Source organism: Oreochromis aureus, linkage group 8 (genome assembly GCF_013358895.1).
Source record: "Oreochromis aureus strain Israel breed Guangdong linkage group 8, ZZ_aureus, whole genome shotgun sequence".
Taxonomy (NCBI): domain Eukaryota; kingdom Metazoa; phylum Chordata; class Actinopteri; order Cichliformes; family Cichlidae; genus Oreochromis; species Oreochromis aureus.
Genome location: NC_052949.1, coordinates 20,389,205 through 20,408,724, shown reverse-complemented (window position 1 = coordinate 20,408,724; position 19,520 = coordinate 20,389,205). Strand labels below are relative to the sequence as shown.

General features: G+C 42.3%; 2 protein-coding genes across 4 annotated transcripts; both read right to left on the bottom strand.

Annotated features, from left to right (window-relative positions):
* tut1 (terminal uridylyl transferase 1, U6 snRNA-specific) lies at nt 1-7,707 on the bottom strand. Its single transcript, XM_031739706.2, has 10 exons — nt 7,453-7,707; nt 6,340-6,530; nt 6,034-6,240; nt 5,677-5,791; nt 5,437-5,564; nt 5,125-5,351; nt 4,922-5,031; nt 4,299-4,421; nt 1,541-1,633; nt 1-1,459 (listed from the first exon to the last, which is right to left on the bottom strand). Exons 1-10 carry the CDS (start codon nt 7,526-7,528, stop codon nt 333-335), a joined length of 2,397 nt encoding a protein of 798 aa, XP_031595566.1. The 5' UTR covers nt 7,529-7,707; the 3' UTR covers nt 1-332.
* Nucleotides 7,708-8,186: 479 nt separating this feature from the next.
* Nucleotides 8,187-18,215, bottom strand: mki67 (marker of proliferation Ki-67). 3 transcript variants are annotated; one of them, XM_039616447.1, is made up of 17 exons: nt 18,047-18,215; nt 17,370-17,472; nt 16,929-17,010; nt 16,638-16,753; nt 15,674-15,743; nt 15,461-15,536; nt 14,672-15,283; nt 14,347-14,579; nt 14,142-14,263; nt 13,426-14,105; nt 13,004-13,119; nt 12,543-12,720; nt 12,309-12,452; nt 11,287-12,188; nt 10,988-11,036; nt 10,265-10,798; nt 8,187-10,109 (listed from the first exon to the last, which is right to left on the bottom strand). In XM_039616447.1, the coding sequence occupies exons 2-17, from the start codon at nt 17,456-17,458 to the stop codon at nt 8,440-8,442; spliced, it is 5,673 nt and encodes a 1,890-aa protein (XP_039472381.1). In that variant the 5' UTR covers nt 17,459-17,472; nt 18,047-18,215; the 3' UTR covers nt 8,187-8,439. The 3 variants fall into 3 exon arrangements, with proteins under 3 accessions (XP_039472381.1, XP_039472380.1, XP_031595516.2); XM_039616446.1 differs by having other exon boundaries at nt 13,426-14,120; nt 14,157-14,263; XM_031739656.2 differs by having other exon boundaries at nt 13,426-14,263.
* Nucleotides 18,216-19,520: the final 1,305 nt, after the last annotated feature.

The window sequence follows — 19,520 nt, the reverse complement described above, 5'->3', positions numbered from 1 at the left end:
GAGTTCTTACAAAAGGACTTTATTCAGCTGAAAACAAGATGTGGAGCTGTCTAAACAAACAGAATGACTTTGAAAATAAGACATTAAAACTAAGTCACGTCAAACTTAAAAATGGGCTAATCAGAACCTCAAATATGAAACATTAAAGAACTCAGAAGTACAAACGTACAGTATGAATGAAAACCATTAGAAACATTCTGACAGAGCCAACACGTATATAATAGACAGCTGTTTGTCCCTTTTTTTAATGATTCATTTACGCAGCATTTACTGCATCTTTTTTTCATAACTAATACAAAAACAATCTTTCATTAAGGGAGACATATCCCAGTTTAAGCCTCTTCTTTTTCTAGCAATGTCTCTACCATCTTGGGTAAGAAAGCTTCCAGGAAATGAAAGAAGTCTTGAAACACTCCTGTCTTGTCGCTGCTCGGCTCTAGCTTGAGCACTGCCCTTGTGCTTTCTGTACCTCCCAGCATCTGGGGCTGAACATTAAACTGCAGGGGTTCCTTGAGCTCTGGCTCTTTTTCAATGATGCAAGCCGTGACCTGGGACTCCAGCTCCACACAGCTGCCCTCTGGCCTCGAGTCAGCATCTTTGATCAGCTCCCGTTTCACTTTCCTCCTGCCCGCCCAGACTACGTGTTTTTGCATGCACATCCACGCCGGGAGCTCAGGCTTCCCTCGTCTTGCCATTCTTGGCTTTTTGCCTTGCGGCGACACCGAAGCGTCGCTGCCAGAAGACAGCGGCCTCTTGCCACCGATAACAACTGTACCCAGAGGGCTGGCTTCGATTTGGGCTTCAGCACCGTCAAAGCTGTCACTGAGTGACGATATGACAGAAGCTTGTGTAGTTTCCATTTCCTCAGCAGAAATGGACGAGTCCTCGCCAAATACGGCATCTTTAGAGGGAGCGAGGTGACACTTGAGAACGTTTTTCAGTACTTCCTCCACAGCAGAGCAAACTCTCTGAAACCACAGCAGCCGGAAACCGTCTCCCGCTGCGTGCAGTTCGTCGCGCAGTCGTTCTGGGAGCGAGGCCGACTTGAACGGGATACTGATGGTCAGCTGCCCTGTCTTGCACGGTGTCGCTTCCCCATCTGGGCTAAATAAGCGCACCAGGCCCCACGATTTCCCCTTGGTGGATTTTTGCTGATACTGCAGGCTGCGGCAGTACTTCTCAGCCTCCTGGCACTCCCTCTGAAAGCTGCGCTGACAGCGTTCATTCAGGTTTCCCGCTACATTGTGGGAAAGCTCAAAGGGGTCTAAGAGGTTTAGGGGGCCCAGTTTGGGACGCTGCTGATGTGTCTTAGTGGACTGGTCCTGTTGCAAAGCATCATCCTCTTTATTCTGACTGAGGAAATCTGTGATTGGAAGTGCACGGCCCTCCCTAACAGATATAACACTACTTGCAAAATCAAAGTTGGCATAAAAGGAGAAGAAGCCAGCCAGCAGGGTACCTGGACAGAGAAACGATTTGTTTAGAGCGAGGAAATCTCTGACTAACATATTTCTTTCTTTACATTTTAACTTTAACTTACAGAGCTGCTGAGTGTTCTTGCTGGGGGGAACAGCAATAGGCTGACTGGGGAAGGTGCAGTTCCAGCCTTCAATCACACACTCTTCCTCCTCACCTGCAATCAAGTTTAATAATTATTAACACAGGTTAAACAGTTAAACAATACATAAGCTAAAGTCACAGCAAAAAAAGACTAATACATTATCTAAGTTACCTTTAATACAAACAGTCGTTTTAGTCTGTTTTTTTTTTGTTTTTTTTCTTTAAATTAAACAGTTAATTGTACGGTGAGTCACAAAAAGTAGGGTCAGGAAACTCTGGGTGCTCATACAAACTAAACAGTAGTTTAAGAAAGAAAAATTTATTTATATAGCATATTTGAAACCAAAGTGCTTTACACTAAAATAAAATTGAATAAACAGGTTTCTAAAAAAAAAAGCATTGACGCTACACGCATTCACAGGGTTTACATGAAAAACCAAACAGTAATCAATCATCCAAACAGACTCCGGCAAAGTTTTCAAAAGCATAACAGAAAAGCTGTGTCTTTATTTTAGATTTAAAAACAGCCGCATATTTGTCTGAGATCATTTGAGAGGTCATCCCATAATTTTTGGTGCAACAGCAGCTTCTCTGGAAATAAGCTTCAACCACAGAGTGATTGAGAAGCAAACCTTAAAGATCTCCAGGGAGCGTATCCAACACAAGAGACAACAAACTGTGCCACTTTATACTGGACTCTGTAATGCACAGGGACTTGGTGCAAAGCTGCCAACACTGGAGGAACGTAATGTCGTTTTTTCGTCCTACTCAGTAATCAGTGGCTGCAGCATTTTAGACTAATTGTAAACAGGCAGAAGATGATTGATTAACTTTAGCATACAGTCCATTACAGTAGTCCAGTTTATATGTAACAAAGACATGCATAATCCTTTCCAGATCAGAAGGATTTTGTTTCTGAGCTCTTGATCTATTCTATTCCGTTTTGGTAAAAGGATCTGTGTTTGGTACAAAAAGAAACTTAAGTGGTCGTGAGCCGCTGAAGGAGCCATGAACAGTCTGACTCTCCACAGGAAAAGACAAAAAACAAAAACCCTGACTTCTAAATGAATTTAGAGATTAAACGTCAAACTGGAAATGTACACAATAAAATATTTTTTTTTTTCTTCCTGAAGTATTCTTCAGGAATAGTTCTCCCAGCTTCTTTCATTCAAAACTCTTGAATGATACTGTCTGCCTTTTTTTGCAGTTAAGATGAGCCCATACTGCTTCAGTCATATTGACGTCCCGGCTCTGGGGAGGCCGATCCATGACTGATAGTGCTCCATTGTGCGTTGTTCTATCCAGGGGTGCTTTTACTGCACTGGCAGCATGTTTGGGATCATTTTCATGTTATTTTACAGCGTAAAACAATGCAGCTTCACTGTAAATACATTGGAACTAACATTTGGAAGGTGTGTTTGCTAGTCCCAAAAATGTCTTCTAGCTACAAAAAAAAGGACTGATGCAGAATAAAGAGTTTTTAAGAAGACAGGTACTTTTTCACTTAAGTCAAAGATAAAGCTGTGTGTTCAGCTTGGGGAAAGCAGATTGCTGTTTAATTACTACAATTTGAAGAAAGAAGTACTTAAATGAGCAGAACAGATATGTGAAGCTTTGTTAGCAAAGCTGCAAAACAAAGCAAGGACTTTTCACTAAGCTGTACAAATCTAGGTATGCAGCAGTCAGGACCAGCAAATCACATAAAATTAACACTGAGCAGAACTGAGTTCAGCTTATTGGTGCACCTACCCACAAAAGCACCTCAGGTGGACCCTTGGGTAAATTAACTGGCCACCTCTGACAATCACTAGATACTCACTGTTCTACCTCTACCAACCTCCGTACATATTAATGATGATATTAACCAAAATTTTTCATTTGGATTCATCACTCCATCAGACCCGATGCCACTGGTTTTCAGCCCAGTTCTTTCTCCCTGTGTCTCCTCCTTAATAATGGCTTCTTGACAGCCACTCTTCTACTGAGACCATTTCTCATGAGGATTCAGTGAACAGTAGATGGATTAACTGGTCAGGTGCATCTCTCACATTCTGTGTCAGGATTTTGCTGGATTTTTTCTTAACGACTTCAGATACTGTTCGTCTGCTATAGATGTTTTTTTTAGGCCTTCCACTTCTTCTTTTGTCCCCCACTTGTCCAGTCTGCACATTTTTCTAAGCAAACACCATGCAGAGATAAGCCAGGCTTCAAAATTACTATTCTGTGCGTTTTTGTGCCTATTAAACAATGTTATCTTTGGCATTTTTCAGAGATTCAACTAAATAAAAAGAGAACAGATTATGTGTTTTTGTGACAGGCTGCTAGTAACAAAGTGCCTAAATTTAAAAATTGCTTAGTTGCTTGTTATGTGTAGACACAACACAGGTTCTTGCTTTGAATTAGGTGCCTTTTTTATGCTTGGATGACTCACAGCTCAGTGCTAAGTGACTTAACAAACAAAGAAACATTCCTCTGATATTTGTCAGGCACAACAACTGGATTGAAGAGGATTTTTAAAAAAAGCAGCCAATGCCCAAAGAAGAGCTTTGAAAGACCTTGAGAAAGCCCAGAGAACTATTCCTCAAACCCACTTTAAAAATGATTAGCAAGGCTGGCTCCTTGGAAGCAAAATATAAAGAAATGAGGGGTGGCTCAAAACTTTTGCACAGTACTGTATTCAGTTGGTTAAGTATACAAAAATGTCCTTGTGTGAAGTGTAGAAGCAATGCAGCACTTACAGGCCAAGTCTTTGAGCTGATCCACTGTAGGGAGGACAGGAGGCTCACAGTTTTGCAAGAAGAAGATAATCAGCAGCGTGAGAGCGTAGTTGTTCAGAAGGGGACCGGAACCACTGGGATTACCTACACACCACAATGTGACAGTATTACTAAGAAGAAGAAACGAATCAGAACACAGCCACAAGTTTTTGTTGGGTTTTGTCACCTGTTTGTTTACGCACTCGGACTGACGGTGACTCACGCAGCCACAACGTCATTACAGTTCACTAATAAACCCGAGTAACTGTTGTGCTGCTGTGACAATTGGAATAGAGGAACCGTGGCTCAAGAGTAAAGGTAATCACCAGAAAGGCAATTAGTAGTGTCAGTAAGCAACATTCATTAAGATTTTAATATGAGTCGACACTGGCAGTACAAGAAAAAAAGCTGTTTGTGTCGTCTTATTTCATCATAACAAGGTAATAAAACTGTAAAATCACTCTTCTCGCATCAGCGATCCTAAGAGGCGGTGAGGTTCTACTGACATCTGTTGACCAGAAAATGAAATAACCACCTAAAATACAGAGGAAACTGAAACACAGGCTTCCGTTTCAATGATCTTGTTTTAAGTTGCTGCGTCTTACCGGCAAGCTGCTTCTGCTTGGCCCAGTACCGGATCGTGTACACAAGAGGCCTCAGCCTTTCATCAATCCCTGAGCACAGCTGGAGGAAGCGGGTGTTTCTTACTGCTAGTCTAGTGAGGAAAAACAGCTGTTACGCTCACAGATAAAATAAAAACAGAGCTGAAGACAGCCGACGCTGCACAATATTGCATTCGCTCACCAACCTGTTATTAATGGTGATGTCCCCCTGCAGGTTAAGCTCACGGTGATGGAATTTGACTACGGGGAGACGAGCGCTGCTGACCACGTGGACTTTGTGCACGCTGGGCACGCAGCGTTTCAGGATCATCGCCACAAGGTCGAGAACCTCAGCTGGAGTGGCTGTGGACAGGTCGATATCAGACAGTATGGAGTCCTCAGAGCGCCCATCGTCTGACACACCTTCCCCTGGCTGAAGAAAGAGGGAATCTCACCAAAGGCGTCCTCTTTATCAAGCTACATGTGTGATATTATGTGACCAAATGTGCGCATCGAACCTGTTCTGTGGTTGACTTGGCATGAGCCTGGAAGACCTTGGTGTTTTCTAGGTCTAAGAACAGGTCCAGGTCGCATGAATGGATGCCAAACGTGTTGACAGATGAACCAAATGGGAGAATCTGGCTGTCTGCAAAACACCCAACATATGGCCACAAAAGTTAGAAAAACATTTGCTTTTGCTTTTTTTCCCCTCCCCATTATCCATGCACGACCTGTGTACGGATATTTACAAAGATCACCTGGGAAGAACTCTACAAAAATCTCCTGCATGAGTTGAACCAGCAAGCTTCGAGCGTTCTTTTCATTTTCTCCCAGCTGAAATTGCTCAACAACGTGCTGCATCTGGGCGTTCACCTAGAGGGGAACAAAGGGCAACACCGTACTCCTTTTGTTAACAAACATCCATGTTATAAGCTCGTCTAGTCTTTTTTCAAAGCTGCTTATTTTAGATTACACTAAACCTGTCTATTAGCAGGGAAACTGCTTCATAAAAGTAAGAGTCAAGAGTTTCAAGGCTCCACTAGCACCAAACAAGTGTATTTGTCATTTTTTAAAGACACACACATTTTTAGCAAACTTTAGAAGAGGATGCTTACAGACACCAACTGACACAAGTCGGGTTTGAGGCGGTCAAGAACTTGTTGGAGGTTCTTGGGATCGTTCTTCTTCTTGGGAATCAACTTGAAATTCTTCTTTTCCCGAGGTTTAACGCGCAGCTTCAGGCCTTTCAGCTTATGCTCAATACAGGACAGAGCTGCTTGGATGCTATCTGTCTCACTGAACTGCACGATGGCATACACACCCTGTGAGCGCAGAGGGACAAAGTCATGCTTTAATAGAACTGCAGTGATTTGGGGTTGCTTTAAGACTGTGCACATCTGGATTGCATACAGTTATCTGACCTTGTCTTTGTCAATGATGACATCTGCGACTGACCCAAACTGCTGAAAATACTCCGCTAAGTCAGTTTGGGAGATATCAGGATTGATGCCACCAACGAACACGCTGTGGTCTTCCTGGGTCTTCCTAGTGGCCCGCACGCCACTCAGCGTCTGATGCTTCTTCCCTTTCAGATGCTGATCCAAACTTGCTGCTGCAGGACAAAAATAATGCTTCAATAAAGTTCAGGTATGGGCTCTGGAACGGTTCAGATGCATCTCTCAGGTGCTGTGCTAAGTGTTTGCTGGATTTTTTTTTTACTTTGAGACAGTGAACATCTGCTACAGATAAGTGTTGTTTTTTTTTTTAAGCCTGACATTTTTTAAGGACACACTGTGCTGGTTAATAGCTTTTTGAGAATCTTCTTGTTTATTATTTTGTGCCTTAAATTGTGTTATCTTTGGCATTTTTCATAGACTCAACTAAAGAAACGGGAACAAAATGTGTTTTTGCAGCTTGCTGCTAGTAACAAAATGCCCAAATATACAATTTTAAGTTGGTTCTTTACTAAATTTTCTGTTATGTGTAGACACAACCCTGATCCATCCCTTGAGTTAGATACCATTGGGGGGTTTTTTTTATTTTTGAACGAGCGAAAGGTATGCGTTAACCGGCTTAACAACCAAAAGATTACTCTGAAAATGGTCAGGTAAAATGACTGGACTGTAAATGAGTGAAAAACAGCCCATGTCAAAAAACAAAACAAACCAAACAAAACCTTGAGGCTGGAGAACTAGTGCTCAACAACACTTTACAACATGGCAAGAAAGTCTGGCTCCTTGGAAGGAAACTATAATCCTTCGGATCAAGACTTTTGCACAGTGCTGTAGAAAAAAATTACGAATTTTCTCTGAGTAATGTTAATCTTTAAAGCTAGGGAAAATAAAGCAGACATAATTTAGTAATGTATGTGTAATATGCAAAGTGCGGTAACACTCATTAAACTTATGACGGAAATGACGGCAACGTTCAAACTGTCGCCGCAGTTTTATTAATTATCTGTAAATAAAAGAAACTATTAAATTCACAGCACTTCAGCAGACTCGTATATGGTTGAGTTAGCTTCCATTACTTACAGTTGGGTAAACTGACGTTGCACAGGGTGCAGTGAAACCCTCCAGGCGTTGTTTTTATGTCACTGTGCTCTGACATGATGTAAAGAATAAGTTATAACGACAAACGCAGGAAGCACAAAAGTCGCTAGCCAAGTTTGAGGCCAACAACCTTCCACGCGCCTCTCAAATCTCCCTCCAGCGTCGACTCCGCGTTTGCTTTCAGTCCGTCACCAAACTCCGTCCGGGTTGCTCCCATGTTTTTAATCATACAGTTCCTCTTAACTCTTGAACTACAGCACTCGCTGTAGCAGGAATAGTCTATGAAAGTTTATTTATAAAGGGGTGGCACTGAGGCCATAGAGAACCATTAACATTAATTAGAAACTTTTTTTTTTAATTTGTCCAATTTCAGTTGAGGTCTCTAAAGTAGAATTATAAAATGCATCATTTTTAAGGTAATTTATTTTAGCTTGAAAACCTTTAAGCCTTTCACTTAAGGTAAACTGTAAACCTACTGCAGGATAGAGCTTAAATTACAACCTCTGAGGTAGTTACAGCAGAGGTCTCAGGACACATTTAACACATTGTCACAAAGCCCACTAGGATAACATGGAAAACATACTATTATTTTCTTAATCACTAATACTATGTGAGTTATAAACCTGATCATCTATTTACCAGCTGAACCCAATATGCAGATGCATTCAAAAGTTGATTTAAACATTTTTTAATAAAATAAAAACAATTTCCACACATTTTCCAATGTAGAAAAAAAAATTTAATAACCAATTTTTTGAACCATAAAATATTTGCAGAATCAGTGAAGAATAATACAGCTTGACACCAAATGATTAAAAACAAAGATTCCATGCTGAACTCAGGCAAAAAGCTTTTTCACTATAAAACTACCGCAAAGCATTACAATCTAAAAAAAAGGAAGGAAAAAAATAAAAAGACACGTACAAAAATAGATTATCATTAAAAAGGTACTGATGTGTACAAATGCATCTATTTGTTTGCTGATCTTCCTCTGCGGGTTTTAGGCTGCGTTTCAGCTTCAACCGTTTTCTTGGGGTTGTTTGCAGGTTCCACTTTGGCAGCAGTCTTCGCCCCTCGCCCGACTCTTTTAACAGGCCTACTGTCAACAGCTTTACCTGAGAGATCCTCCTCTTCAGTTTTGTTGGCAACATTTGACACATTTTTGCTTTCACTGTTGACTTGGTCTGCAGCTTTAGGCTTCCTACCTCGCACTGCTTTTACAGGTGTCACCTTTGGAATCTCGAAGACTTCCAAGTCTGATTTCCACTTAACACATCTTTTGGACATCTTTGCGTTGCTCTCAACAGCTTCAGGGTTCTTCTGGTCAGTAGTCGTCGTAGGCTCTTCTGTTGTGGACTTTAATGCTCCCCGTCTTCCCTTTCTTGCTGGTTCCACTGATGTGGGAGCAGGCTCGGAAACCAAAACTGTGGATTCTGTGTTGACCTCCTCAGGAGAAACCGTTGTACCTCTGCGGGCTCTCTTGGCTGGAATGGCTTGTGAAGTCTCACATTTAGCAGAAGCCCTCACCCCCCTTGACCTGCTAGTTTTCATAGACGAGGAAAGTGGCTCAGCATTTTTCTCCTCCTCAGCCTCCGGCTTGTGTTCAGGATTTTCGGCAGTGGCTTTAGTTTCTTCAGCAGCCTGTTTGCCCCTCCTGCCTCGTTTGGGTTTATTTTCATTGACAACAGGGACCTCTCTGACGTCAATGGATTCCACACTCTCTGTGTCTTGTTTTGCTTTCCGCCCTCCTCTTCTGGGCTTCGTGGCCACGCTAGCCTCTTCGCGTATCTGAGCTGGTTCTGTTGTCTCTGAAATGACCATCTCAACAGTTTGGGCTTCTTCTGTTAATTCTGTTTGGGCCTGCTCAGACTTTGTTAGTTTTATTTTTTTAGCAGGCTCACTCATCTTTTCTTCATCCTGTTTGGCATTTCTGCCCCTCTTTACTCTGGCTGGAGGCTGAGACTGCGCATTCGTCTCCACTGCTGCCTGCACGACCACCTCTTCGGTCACCTCATTCTGTTCAGCGGTATCCTGTCTTGCCTTTCTCCCTCTTCGTGATTTTCCAGCGGTGGGAAGAGTGGGCTTCTGAGGCTCAGCGTTTTCCACTTGGCCCTGTTCCCCACTCGCTGTTTCAACCGTTACAGGCTCTGGTTGAGCTGGCTCAACAGGTGTTCGTTTTGCTCTCCTCCCTCTGACTGGCTTAGCGACAGCTTCTTCTGTCTGGAGTGCAGAATACTTTTCTTGACTGGTGTTTATCACAGACGCTTGGGCACTGACATCAGCGGAGGTCTCAGAGGTGCTCTCCTGAGACTTTGCATTTCTGCCTCTTTTTGTGTGTCTAGCTGCAGGTGGCGCTGCAGCTTCAATTTTCTTCCCTCTTCTTTCTCCTCTCGCTGGAGTAGGTACAATGGGATCTTCAGGAATTTCAGCTGCCTCTTTTTTATCTTCAAGTTCTTCAGATTCGGCCTGTTTTGCTCTTCTGCCTCGGACAGATTTCTTCTGAACTGAAACTGGTGTCTGCACGTGAAGTAAGCTTTCAGCTTGAGGTGCTTGGACAACAGTTTCCATGGCATCAGGTTTGTTTTCATCAGCTCCACCTGGCAACACCTCAGGCTGGTCACTGCAGGCTACATTTGCATCTAATTTTAAACAAGAGTGAGATAAAACAAGGGGGACAAAATTATACATAAATTATAAATATACATATGATAAAAATGAAATAACATAATGCAACATGTTCAGTTATTAGTTATACTTCCTAAGAGAAGGCACTAAATAATCTAGAGTGTTATACCTGGTGTATCTTGGGGAACATCCTCAGTCACATTTCGTTGCTGTGACTCTTTGGGTTGCTTAGCTCTTCTTCCTCGCTTGGGCACAGCACTTTCATTTGCTTTCTCCTCAACATCAAGTGGCTGGCTCTGAACACGCTCAGCTTCAGCAGCAACTTCAGGCTCTTTAGAAGACTGCTGTGCACTTCTACCCCTTTTCGGCTTAGGAGCAACTTTGGGAGACTGAAGGTGATTCTCTTCTGCTGACAGCTCAACAGCTGTCTTCGCATTTCTGCGTCTTGGTGTCTGTCTAACAGCAGGTGGTGCTGTAGCTTCAGTTTTCTTTCCTCTTCTTCCTCTGGATGGAGCAGGGATTACAGGCTCTTCGGCAGAGTCTGGTGCTTCCTGTTTATCCTGAGCTGCTTTAGATTCCACCGTTTTTGCCCTTCTGCCTCGTACAGATTTCTTCTCATGGGCAGGATCTGCATTCACAGCAGTCTTCACCTCAGCTTCTTCAAGAAGTACTGCATCTGCCTGAGAGACCGTTTCCATGGCATCTGATGTTTTATTATCATCATCCAAAAGGAGGGAGAGAGAGGGGAAAAAGGAAACAGTTTAAAGCTGAATCTGTGTGGAGACTGATATGTTTTGACAACATTACAAAAGAAAGACACATGGATCACACTCTTTTCAAGTCCACGCTCCCAAGAACACACATTTAACAGTTTTTAGTAAACTTAACCCACCTTTTTCCACGTTTCCACTGCTGTCGAGAGACATCTGAGCTTCACCCTGCTAAAAATAGAACAAAACCAATTTGGACAATGAGGTCTCGTTAGAAAACTGTAAACCATGCACACAAAACAACTTTCTAAAACCAGGGATTAGAGGCAATGGCATTCATAAGAGTTAACTCAGTAACACAGACAGATGTGTTCAGACTTAATTTTAGAGTGAGATGATAAACCAAACAGAGTCTCTTCAGTGTTCGCCCCTTTTTTGGGGGCATGTATTTTGTATGAATACTGAGTGCGTTTGTCATTACCTCCTTTGCCTCTGGTTGTACTGTGGGCTCAGTCAGTGGCTCCTCCATAAGTTCTTGAAGTCCCTCGAAGTCCTCCACTGGAGCATTACCCCTCAGCCTCGGCGACTTCATGAGTCTCTTGAGCCCGAAATTCGCCTCAACAGGTTCACCTTTCTGTCTGGGAGTTCTCATGAGCCTCTTCACGTCAACCATATCTTCGACAGGAGCACCTTTCTCCATGGGTGTCTTCATTATTTTCTTGATTCCGGTGAGGTGAACCACTGGGGAGCTCTTCGTTTTTGGAGTTTTCATGCGTTTTGCGTCAGATTCTTGCAACTGTGCTGGCGTCTGCAGAAGCTCCTTAACACCATCCAAACTGGCATCACCACCCTCTGGGGCTTTGGGGGTCTTCAGAATCTTCCCTCGAAGGTCTTCAAGCGGTTCAGCCTTCTCCTTTGGAGTTCTAAAAATTCTCTTAACTCCAGTGAAGCACTCTTGCTGTTCAGGCTTCTGTTTGGGAGTCTTCAGAAGATTCCCTCTGATGTCCTCTAAAGGTTCGGCTTTCTGTCTCGGAGTCTTCATGATCCTCTTGACCCCAGTGAGGCACTCCTGTTTTTCAGGCTTCTGTTTGGGAGTTTTCAACAGCTTCCCTCTCAAATCTTCAACAGGCTCAGCCTTCTGTTTTGGCGTCTTCATGATCCTCTTTACTCCAGTGAGCGAATCTGGTAATTCTGGCCTCTGTTTGGGAGTTGTCACAGTGGACGTCTGCAAATCTGCACTCTGCCGTTCACTTGACTCTGACTGAATCTGGCCCATGAAGGTGGCGTCTTGATCTTCATCAAGGAGGCGTTGGACTGCCTCACTGTTGTATCTTCTGCCTTTTACTGCAGATGTAACACTCAGCGGAGATACTATCATCTCACCTGTAAATAAGTCATATTTTTGTTTTCCTTTATAACAATTGAATGTCCCAGCCAGCTTACTTGGACTATGCAGAACTCAAGATTCACTACCAATCAAAACACCACAAATACACAGCTTACCTGGTTCCTCTGGTGTGTTCAGCACTGATGGCTCCATCACAGATGCGCTCTGACCTCCTGCCGGTGTCTTTGTGGCGACGTTATCGTCGATTAAAGACTTCCGCTTCCTTTCGTTTACAGGAGTTTTAAACATTTCAGAAATACCTGAAATCACACAGCACAATGTAAGAAGACACAATAATGAAATCGCCCACAAGTTTCCCCACCTGCTGTGGATGGAGGAGAGGTGCTTACCAGTCAAGTCCTCATCCATTTTCATGTTCTTTTTGAAGAGTGCAACATTGGTGACCACTCTTGGTGCAGCACCAGTTGGCTGCACAACGGTCTGTCTGTGTGCTCTACCCACAACAATGGTGGCGGGCGAGTCTGCATGTCCAGTGCTCACGTAGCCCTTCAGATTTCTGGCAGGTGTCTGATTGGTGTTTTGGAAAGACAAGTAGATTTTATAAAGATCATTATAAAGATTCAGAACAACAGACACATAATTGTTACATTTCAGTATCTGCAAACACTAATTAATGTGTTACTGATGTGCCCTAAAAGTGTAATACTTCCCAATCTTGATACATAACTTTAACAAAAAACAAACAAACAAAAGACTCTTACTGTGGATCTATTTTTATCAAAAGTTTTAACAAGACAAAGACAAATTCTACTTTAAACATAACTGTACTTGGTACAATATGTTTCTGTACCTGTGGTTTGGGCACTGCTTTCTTCTTAGGCTTTTGGGCAATGGTTTTTTTAAGTGGAGCAACAACTTGAGCCTTAGGTTGACCAAATTTCACAATGTGCGCCCAAGGATTGGAGACTGGATGGACATGAGAAGAAAAAAGACACATGAAAACACACAAAATTAATCTTCTCATTCTCATTGTGTTGCCAAGATCATCAGATTGCTTTTTCTACAACAACTGCATTAACTAATAATAAACAGCTTTGAAAGATTAAATAAAATTTACACTTTTAAAGATGATAAAAAGAAAATGAGTAAAACAAGTAGCTTTCAGCTTCTCACACACACACTTCATTGTGACCGGAACTGACAGAATTTTAGTGCTGGGAACAAAAACCAAGAGTTGAAACCAGCTATCAAACATTTCAGCACTTATCATACCTTTTATAGATGCTCTTGAAATGCCACTTCTTCTGTGCATCTTTACTGCACTCTTCGCAGCACCTGGAGTCTTCTGCGAGGTGCTTTTCCTTCCCTTGTGTGTTTTAGGGGTGACGGTGGGCAAAAGAACCTGGTCAGTGACCTTGTCGGCTTCAGCTATTGGAGAGGGTGTACTAATTTGTGACACAGAAAACCGCCCCTTGACCGTGGGGGTCTGAACTCCTGAATTAGTGGGAGTTTTAGCTGGTGTAAGGACGACAGCAGGAGCACTTTCCAGAGAAGTACCAGGCAAACCCACGGTTGCCCTTCTTTTTCCAGCAGGAACTTGCTTGTGGGGAATCTGCCCTGGGGTTGAAGCCCTGCGTTGAGTTTTCTGCTGTTCGTTGGTTTTAGGAGTTTCCACTTTAGAAGGAGATCTTCCTCTTGCAGGAGATGGGCTCTTGGATTTCGGCGATTTATTCGCTGTTGCTTTAGGAGAAGCAGATCTGGACTTGGGCGATTTATTGGCAGGAGAAGCTGCTTTGGGAGACGGGGACCTGGGCTTGGGTGACTTCTTTGCGGGAGACGGGGACCTGGACTTGGGCGACTTCTTTGCGGGAGACGGGGACCTGGACTTGGGCGACTTCTTTGCGGGAGACGGGGACCTGGACTTGGGCGACTTCTTTGCGGGAGACGGGGACCTGGACTTGGGCGACTTCTTTGCGGGAGACGGGGACCTGGACTTGGGCGACTTCTTCACAGAAGTTGGAGTCTTAGGAGAAGCCGTTTTCTTGCTCGGTGATTTCTTAGGTGATGGTGTTTTTGTTTTTGCAGGACTTTTTGCACGTGGGCTGCCCTCCTATGGAAAACAATATATGTTTTAAATAAGTGTATATATATAACATTCCAAGTATACTGTCACTTAAAACTGCCCATTCTTACTTTTAGCAAGCCGATGACGGATGCTCGTCTAAGCAGTGACTGCTTGGGTCTCAAGAGAGACAAGCTCCTCCGTGGGGTAGCCCCCTTGCGTAATGGAGAGTCAGGAGGCAACCGTTTGTCAAACAGCTCTGGGCTCAGGTAACCTCCAAAGGAAACACGTTTCCTCTTCGTTTGCTGTTTGGGCAAGTCTTCTCCAAGTTCTGCACTCTTGCGTTTTTTGGACACTTCTTTTCCTATGAAAACAAAATATGCTCGTACATTAGTATCAATATCAATTATACAGCCACACCCAGAAATATTATAATTAAATTTTGAGCAGTAAAACCTTTTCCAGCTGAATTCCTGGGTGATGCCTTTGTTTTTTCGTCTTGGTTCTTGGTCACTGGAGTTTTGCCAGGTGACGTTTCCTTACTCCTCCTCCTCGCAGGCGACTTGGGTGTTTCAGCTGTAATTTGCTCAACAACCTCGTTCACAGTAAACTTCTGAGGAGTTGCGCCGTTTCTTTTCCGAGGTGAAGCCGTTTCAATCACGCTGCCATTTTCAGCCTTTTCTGCTCTGGGTTCAGCCGTCTCAGCAGCTGGAACCTTCGCTTGCTTACTCACAGACGCTGGAGTTCCCCCATTTGTACTTCCAGGTCCAGCTAGAACTTCACTTTTCTTAGGAGTGCTTTTTCTCTCAGTAAAAATGGCACTACCTTTTCTGACCGAATTGGGTTTTGGAGAGGCGACCTTTGAGGAAGGTGTTTCAAGCTGACTGGCACAAGATTTCCGAGGGGTCTTGACATCCAGAGATTTTTTGATCATTTGATACAGGTCGCTGAAGGGGGAGTTGTTCTTGCCTTGTAGCAGGCTATCGTCTGCCTTGGACTCCAACTCTCCGGTTTTCTCCAAGGAATGCTGAATATTGTCATGGTTGGCTCCATCTTTAAGACAAGTATCTTAAAAATAAAATAAAATAAAACAAATCAGTCAGTGGCTGTTTAGCTGTTTGTTCTGCAAGACCATTTACAGCTTTGGTTACATGGGTCTGCTTATTTTCAGACATATTTAGTGAGTGTACGCTGCTTCACATAGCTACATTGCTAAAAATGACTGTTTCTAAATGGAAATCACACCTGATGACACTTCAGAGAATCTCTTTTCTCCTTTTTCCACAATAGGGGTGTCCCCCACTTGCTGGTCTTGAAGAACCTAAGAATAAGACACCCCCATTAGTAAAACAATCCAATTTATTAGAAGGGTAATTTTTTTTTTCTTTTTTTAAAGAGAGTTGTGGAAGGCTGAAATATTCAGAGTGGTTTAAAAGTAAAATAAATAAATATAATTACCTTGAGGGTTTCGGGTTTGCCTCCGATGGCAGATCTCTTCTTTGGCGTTGGTGCCGGAGGATACTCAAACCTGAAATAATCAAAAGCAGAAACATAGAAGACACTCTTTAGAGTGACCATGACAATGCTAACATGGAGACACTAAGACCAGGACTGTTTAATTCCCACTGCAAGCAGTATAATCTATGAGCTCTTAAAATATGTTAGGCTACGTCCACATGAACCCGGGTATTTTTGAAAAAGCAGATTTTTCTATGCGTTTACAGCTTTCATCCACACGTAAACGGCGTTTTCGGTCACTGAAAACGGAGATTTTTAAAAACTCCTGCCAGGGTGGAGATTTTCGAAAACTCAGTTTTTGCGTTTATGGAGAAAACCCAGCGTCAAAGGTGTGCGCCTTTTTTGATGTCACACTGTGCGCCAGGTTATTGTTTCGGTGAAATGAATTTCTACAATAGCGGATTTAGACAAAATACCGTTAATGTTAATTTTACTCTCTGCAGTTACTGTCCCTCCACACATAAGACTCAGTTCTGCTCCGTTTTCAAAAATACCCGTGTACGTGTGGACGTAGCCTTAAACACATCAGAAGATTGCAATCACCCACCACTTTTCTACAAGCTATATCATCTCATTTTTATTTCTACATGAAAAACAATAAATTAACTCCAGTCATACTCACCTGAATTTGTATTTAGCAATAATAACCAACAAGCCAATATCATGTTAACTGAAATGGCCAACACAGATTTCATATTACGTGGTATTGTTGAGCTTAAGCATTACATTCGGTTTTAGCGGGTTCCTCATATCCTTGACTTTGTGCAGGTTGCATTTCAGATATTACACTTTTGTTCCAACAACACACTCTGCTAAAAGCAACTTGAATGCCCTTTACCTCAGCGTTTGTCTAACGGCTTATGAAAAAAGGTTGTTAAAATGTTTCTTTTCACACCACACTCACCTGAAAGAACGGTCAATAATGGTTATAACATCTCCATGTTTCAAGCGCTCAGACTGCTGCAAAACCTCGCCATTGACACGCGTTGGATTTGCTGAGCTTAAATTGGTCAAAATGACCTGGCAGAAAGAGAGAGCGAGAGAGAAACACCACATGAACAATGAAAACATTTCAAAGCAGAAGCACAACTACATGATTACACACCACATAAGCAAACGTTCCCCACAGCAATCATTTTTTAAATATCGGCAAACTAAGGCCATTAAAGCAGTCACGCTTCTTGTATTTTCTTACCTCTTTATTCTCATTCAAGTCAATCCGGCAGTGCTCCTTGGAGACTTGAGGAAGCTGAATACGAATATCACAGTCAGGCTTCCTGTAAGGTCACAAGCAGAAGGCATTCAGCTGCATGTTAAGTGGAACCTCTTCATATTTACATGTAACTGGGAGCTGATCTTTAAAGGCTCGTGAAGCCGGTCAGATGGTGCAAAACTGATGTGGATTTGCTTGAGAGCTTTGATCTAACAATGTAAAGTCTACTGTATATGAGAACAAACATAGTTTCTTCACTTCAACAGCTTAACAGTAAAGTTTTTATAGCCCATCACAATCACAACATGATAAACATTGATGAAGTGTATGTGTTTTCTGTAGTACACGAGGATGTCTTACATGTATGAATACTACTGTAAGTGGGAATAAAACAGAAAGTAAACAAAGGTTAGCTCTACCAACCTTCCAAATAAACATGGTGCAGTCAGAGGAAATTCAGTCCCATCTCCTCCACTCCGCTTAATCACGACAATCTTCCCGTGCAATGGCATTTTTCCAACGTTACCTGGGAACATTACGAAACACAAGTGTCAGCCTACTCAGAGGCGAAAAGCACAGTGAAGTCCACGTTAGACAATCAAACTTTAAATATTAAATAGCATTTAAATATCGTTCCAAGCCGAGGAAAGCCATTTACTAGGCGGCAACAGTGTATTCATAGCTAACGATGACATTTAGCTATTTTTTAAGTTAGTTTACGGCATTTTAGGTAGTTTTAGTTTATTCTACACTTCTTTTTAACTCTGTGTATGATTAACATAACCCTAGATTTGTTTTGTATTTCTATCACAAACCAAACCAGCAGGACCGTTGTTCCTCAGTAAAAGCGCTAGCAAAAATGTTCCCAGTATCCCACGTGCAATGTGGCCTCGACTGTAGACTTTTCGTCTTGCCAGAAATGCATAGCTAGCTATAAGTTTGATTATTATTTATCATGTACTACATTCTTTAGTTAAAAAAAGAAAAAAAACGTGTAACGTTATAACGCCACCGTTAAAAACTTAACGTCGGGTCGCCACTTGTGTTACACGACTTATAAAATCTAATATAACGGTAGTTTAGGACTATCGTAGCCTCACCTGAAAGTCACTTTGCAGATGCGTAAAATCCTGGGAAATCCATAAACATAGACGAGGATACAACGAGGACTTTTACTATACTATCATATCAGCCTAAAGTTAAAACGACAATCTGTCATGCCGACGACTACCTAACGTAAGCAACCTTCAACAGCGGTCCCTTGTTGTCCGTCGCCTGGTCCAGGGAAGTGTTGTGATATCAATCCGCCAAACTTAAATGTACTCGGTTGCCCCACTAAAACTTGACTTCACTTGTGTTTTGTGATGAAATGCGTGTAATGTTTTGTCACACTAGGTTTGTCATGCACTGTATATTTGCTCGGATCAAATTTGACTCGCGTTTAGACAAAAGGGACTATTTTGTTTACAAATTTGGCGGAACAATATCACATCGGTGAATGGATGGGCATTTGAAAATATTTGAAATTCCGCGCGAAGAATCGTGATTGGCTCAGGCGTCATCGTATCGTAAAAGGGGGTGGGGCTAGTAGCGCAGAGTAAACTTCTCCAAGCAGCACATACGACCAATGGCTCAAGTAGTACCTACAGATATTATTGTGAACAGGCACTGATGGCTGGTTACAGCTTTTACTTACATGATATGAACAATTTTATTATTATTTATAGCGCAGCAGCATATTCAGTCCACGTTGATGCAAATAAATACAAAAATAAAAAGTTACTAGTAGTTACCTTTTTCACAGCAGCTCCACAATGGTGAGAAATACAGTCTACACAATCACAATAGACATTTCTCACACATTTACTAGATAGATTACTACACGGCTAACTTGGGATATGTATTGAAGAACATTCACTGTATTGTTTACAATGTTTTCTGTACTGGTATCTTTATCTTGACACTGGTTTCTTTTCCAGTTAGTATATTCTGATATACTGCACTCATCTATTTTCCACTATCTGCATATAGATTCATCAGCCATTTTTTTTTTTTTAAGAATAGCTTGCCAGTACCGCGTTCAACCCCTTTTCTTTCAAGGTGCTGGAAAAATTCCTCTGATATTTTTCGACCATACTGACATGACAGCATCACATAGTTGATGGCGATGTGTCGCTTGCACATCTATGATGACAATCTCTTGTTCTACCACCTGGTGACTGTGGAGACCATTTGAGTACAGTGAACTCATGTTGTGAAAAAATACTATTTCGGGACTAAAGGGCCCAAAATGTGTCAAGAAAATATCCTCACACTATTACACCATCATCAACACCAGCCTGAAAACAAGATGGATCCATGCTTTCATGCTGTTTATGTTAAATCCTAAAGGAGACTCATCAGACCAGGAAACAACATTCCAATCTTCTTCCATTCAGTTTTGGTGAGGCCATGGAAAATTGTATTTTCAGTTTCCTGTTCTTAGCTGATAGAACAAGGTGTGGTCTTTTGCTGTTCGAGCCCATTGGCTTCAAGATTTGCTATGCTGTGCTTTCAGAGATGCTCTTCTCCATA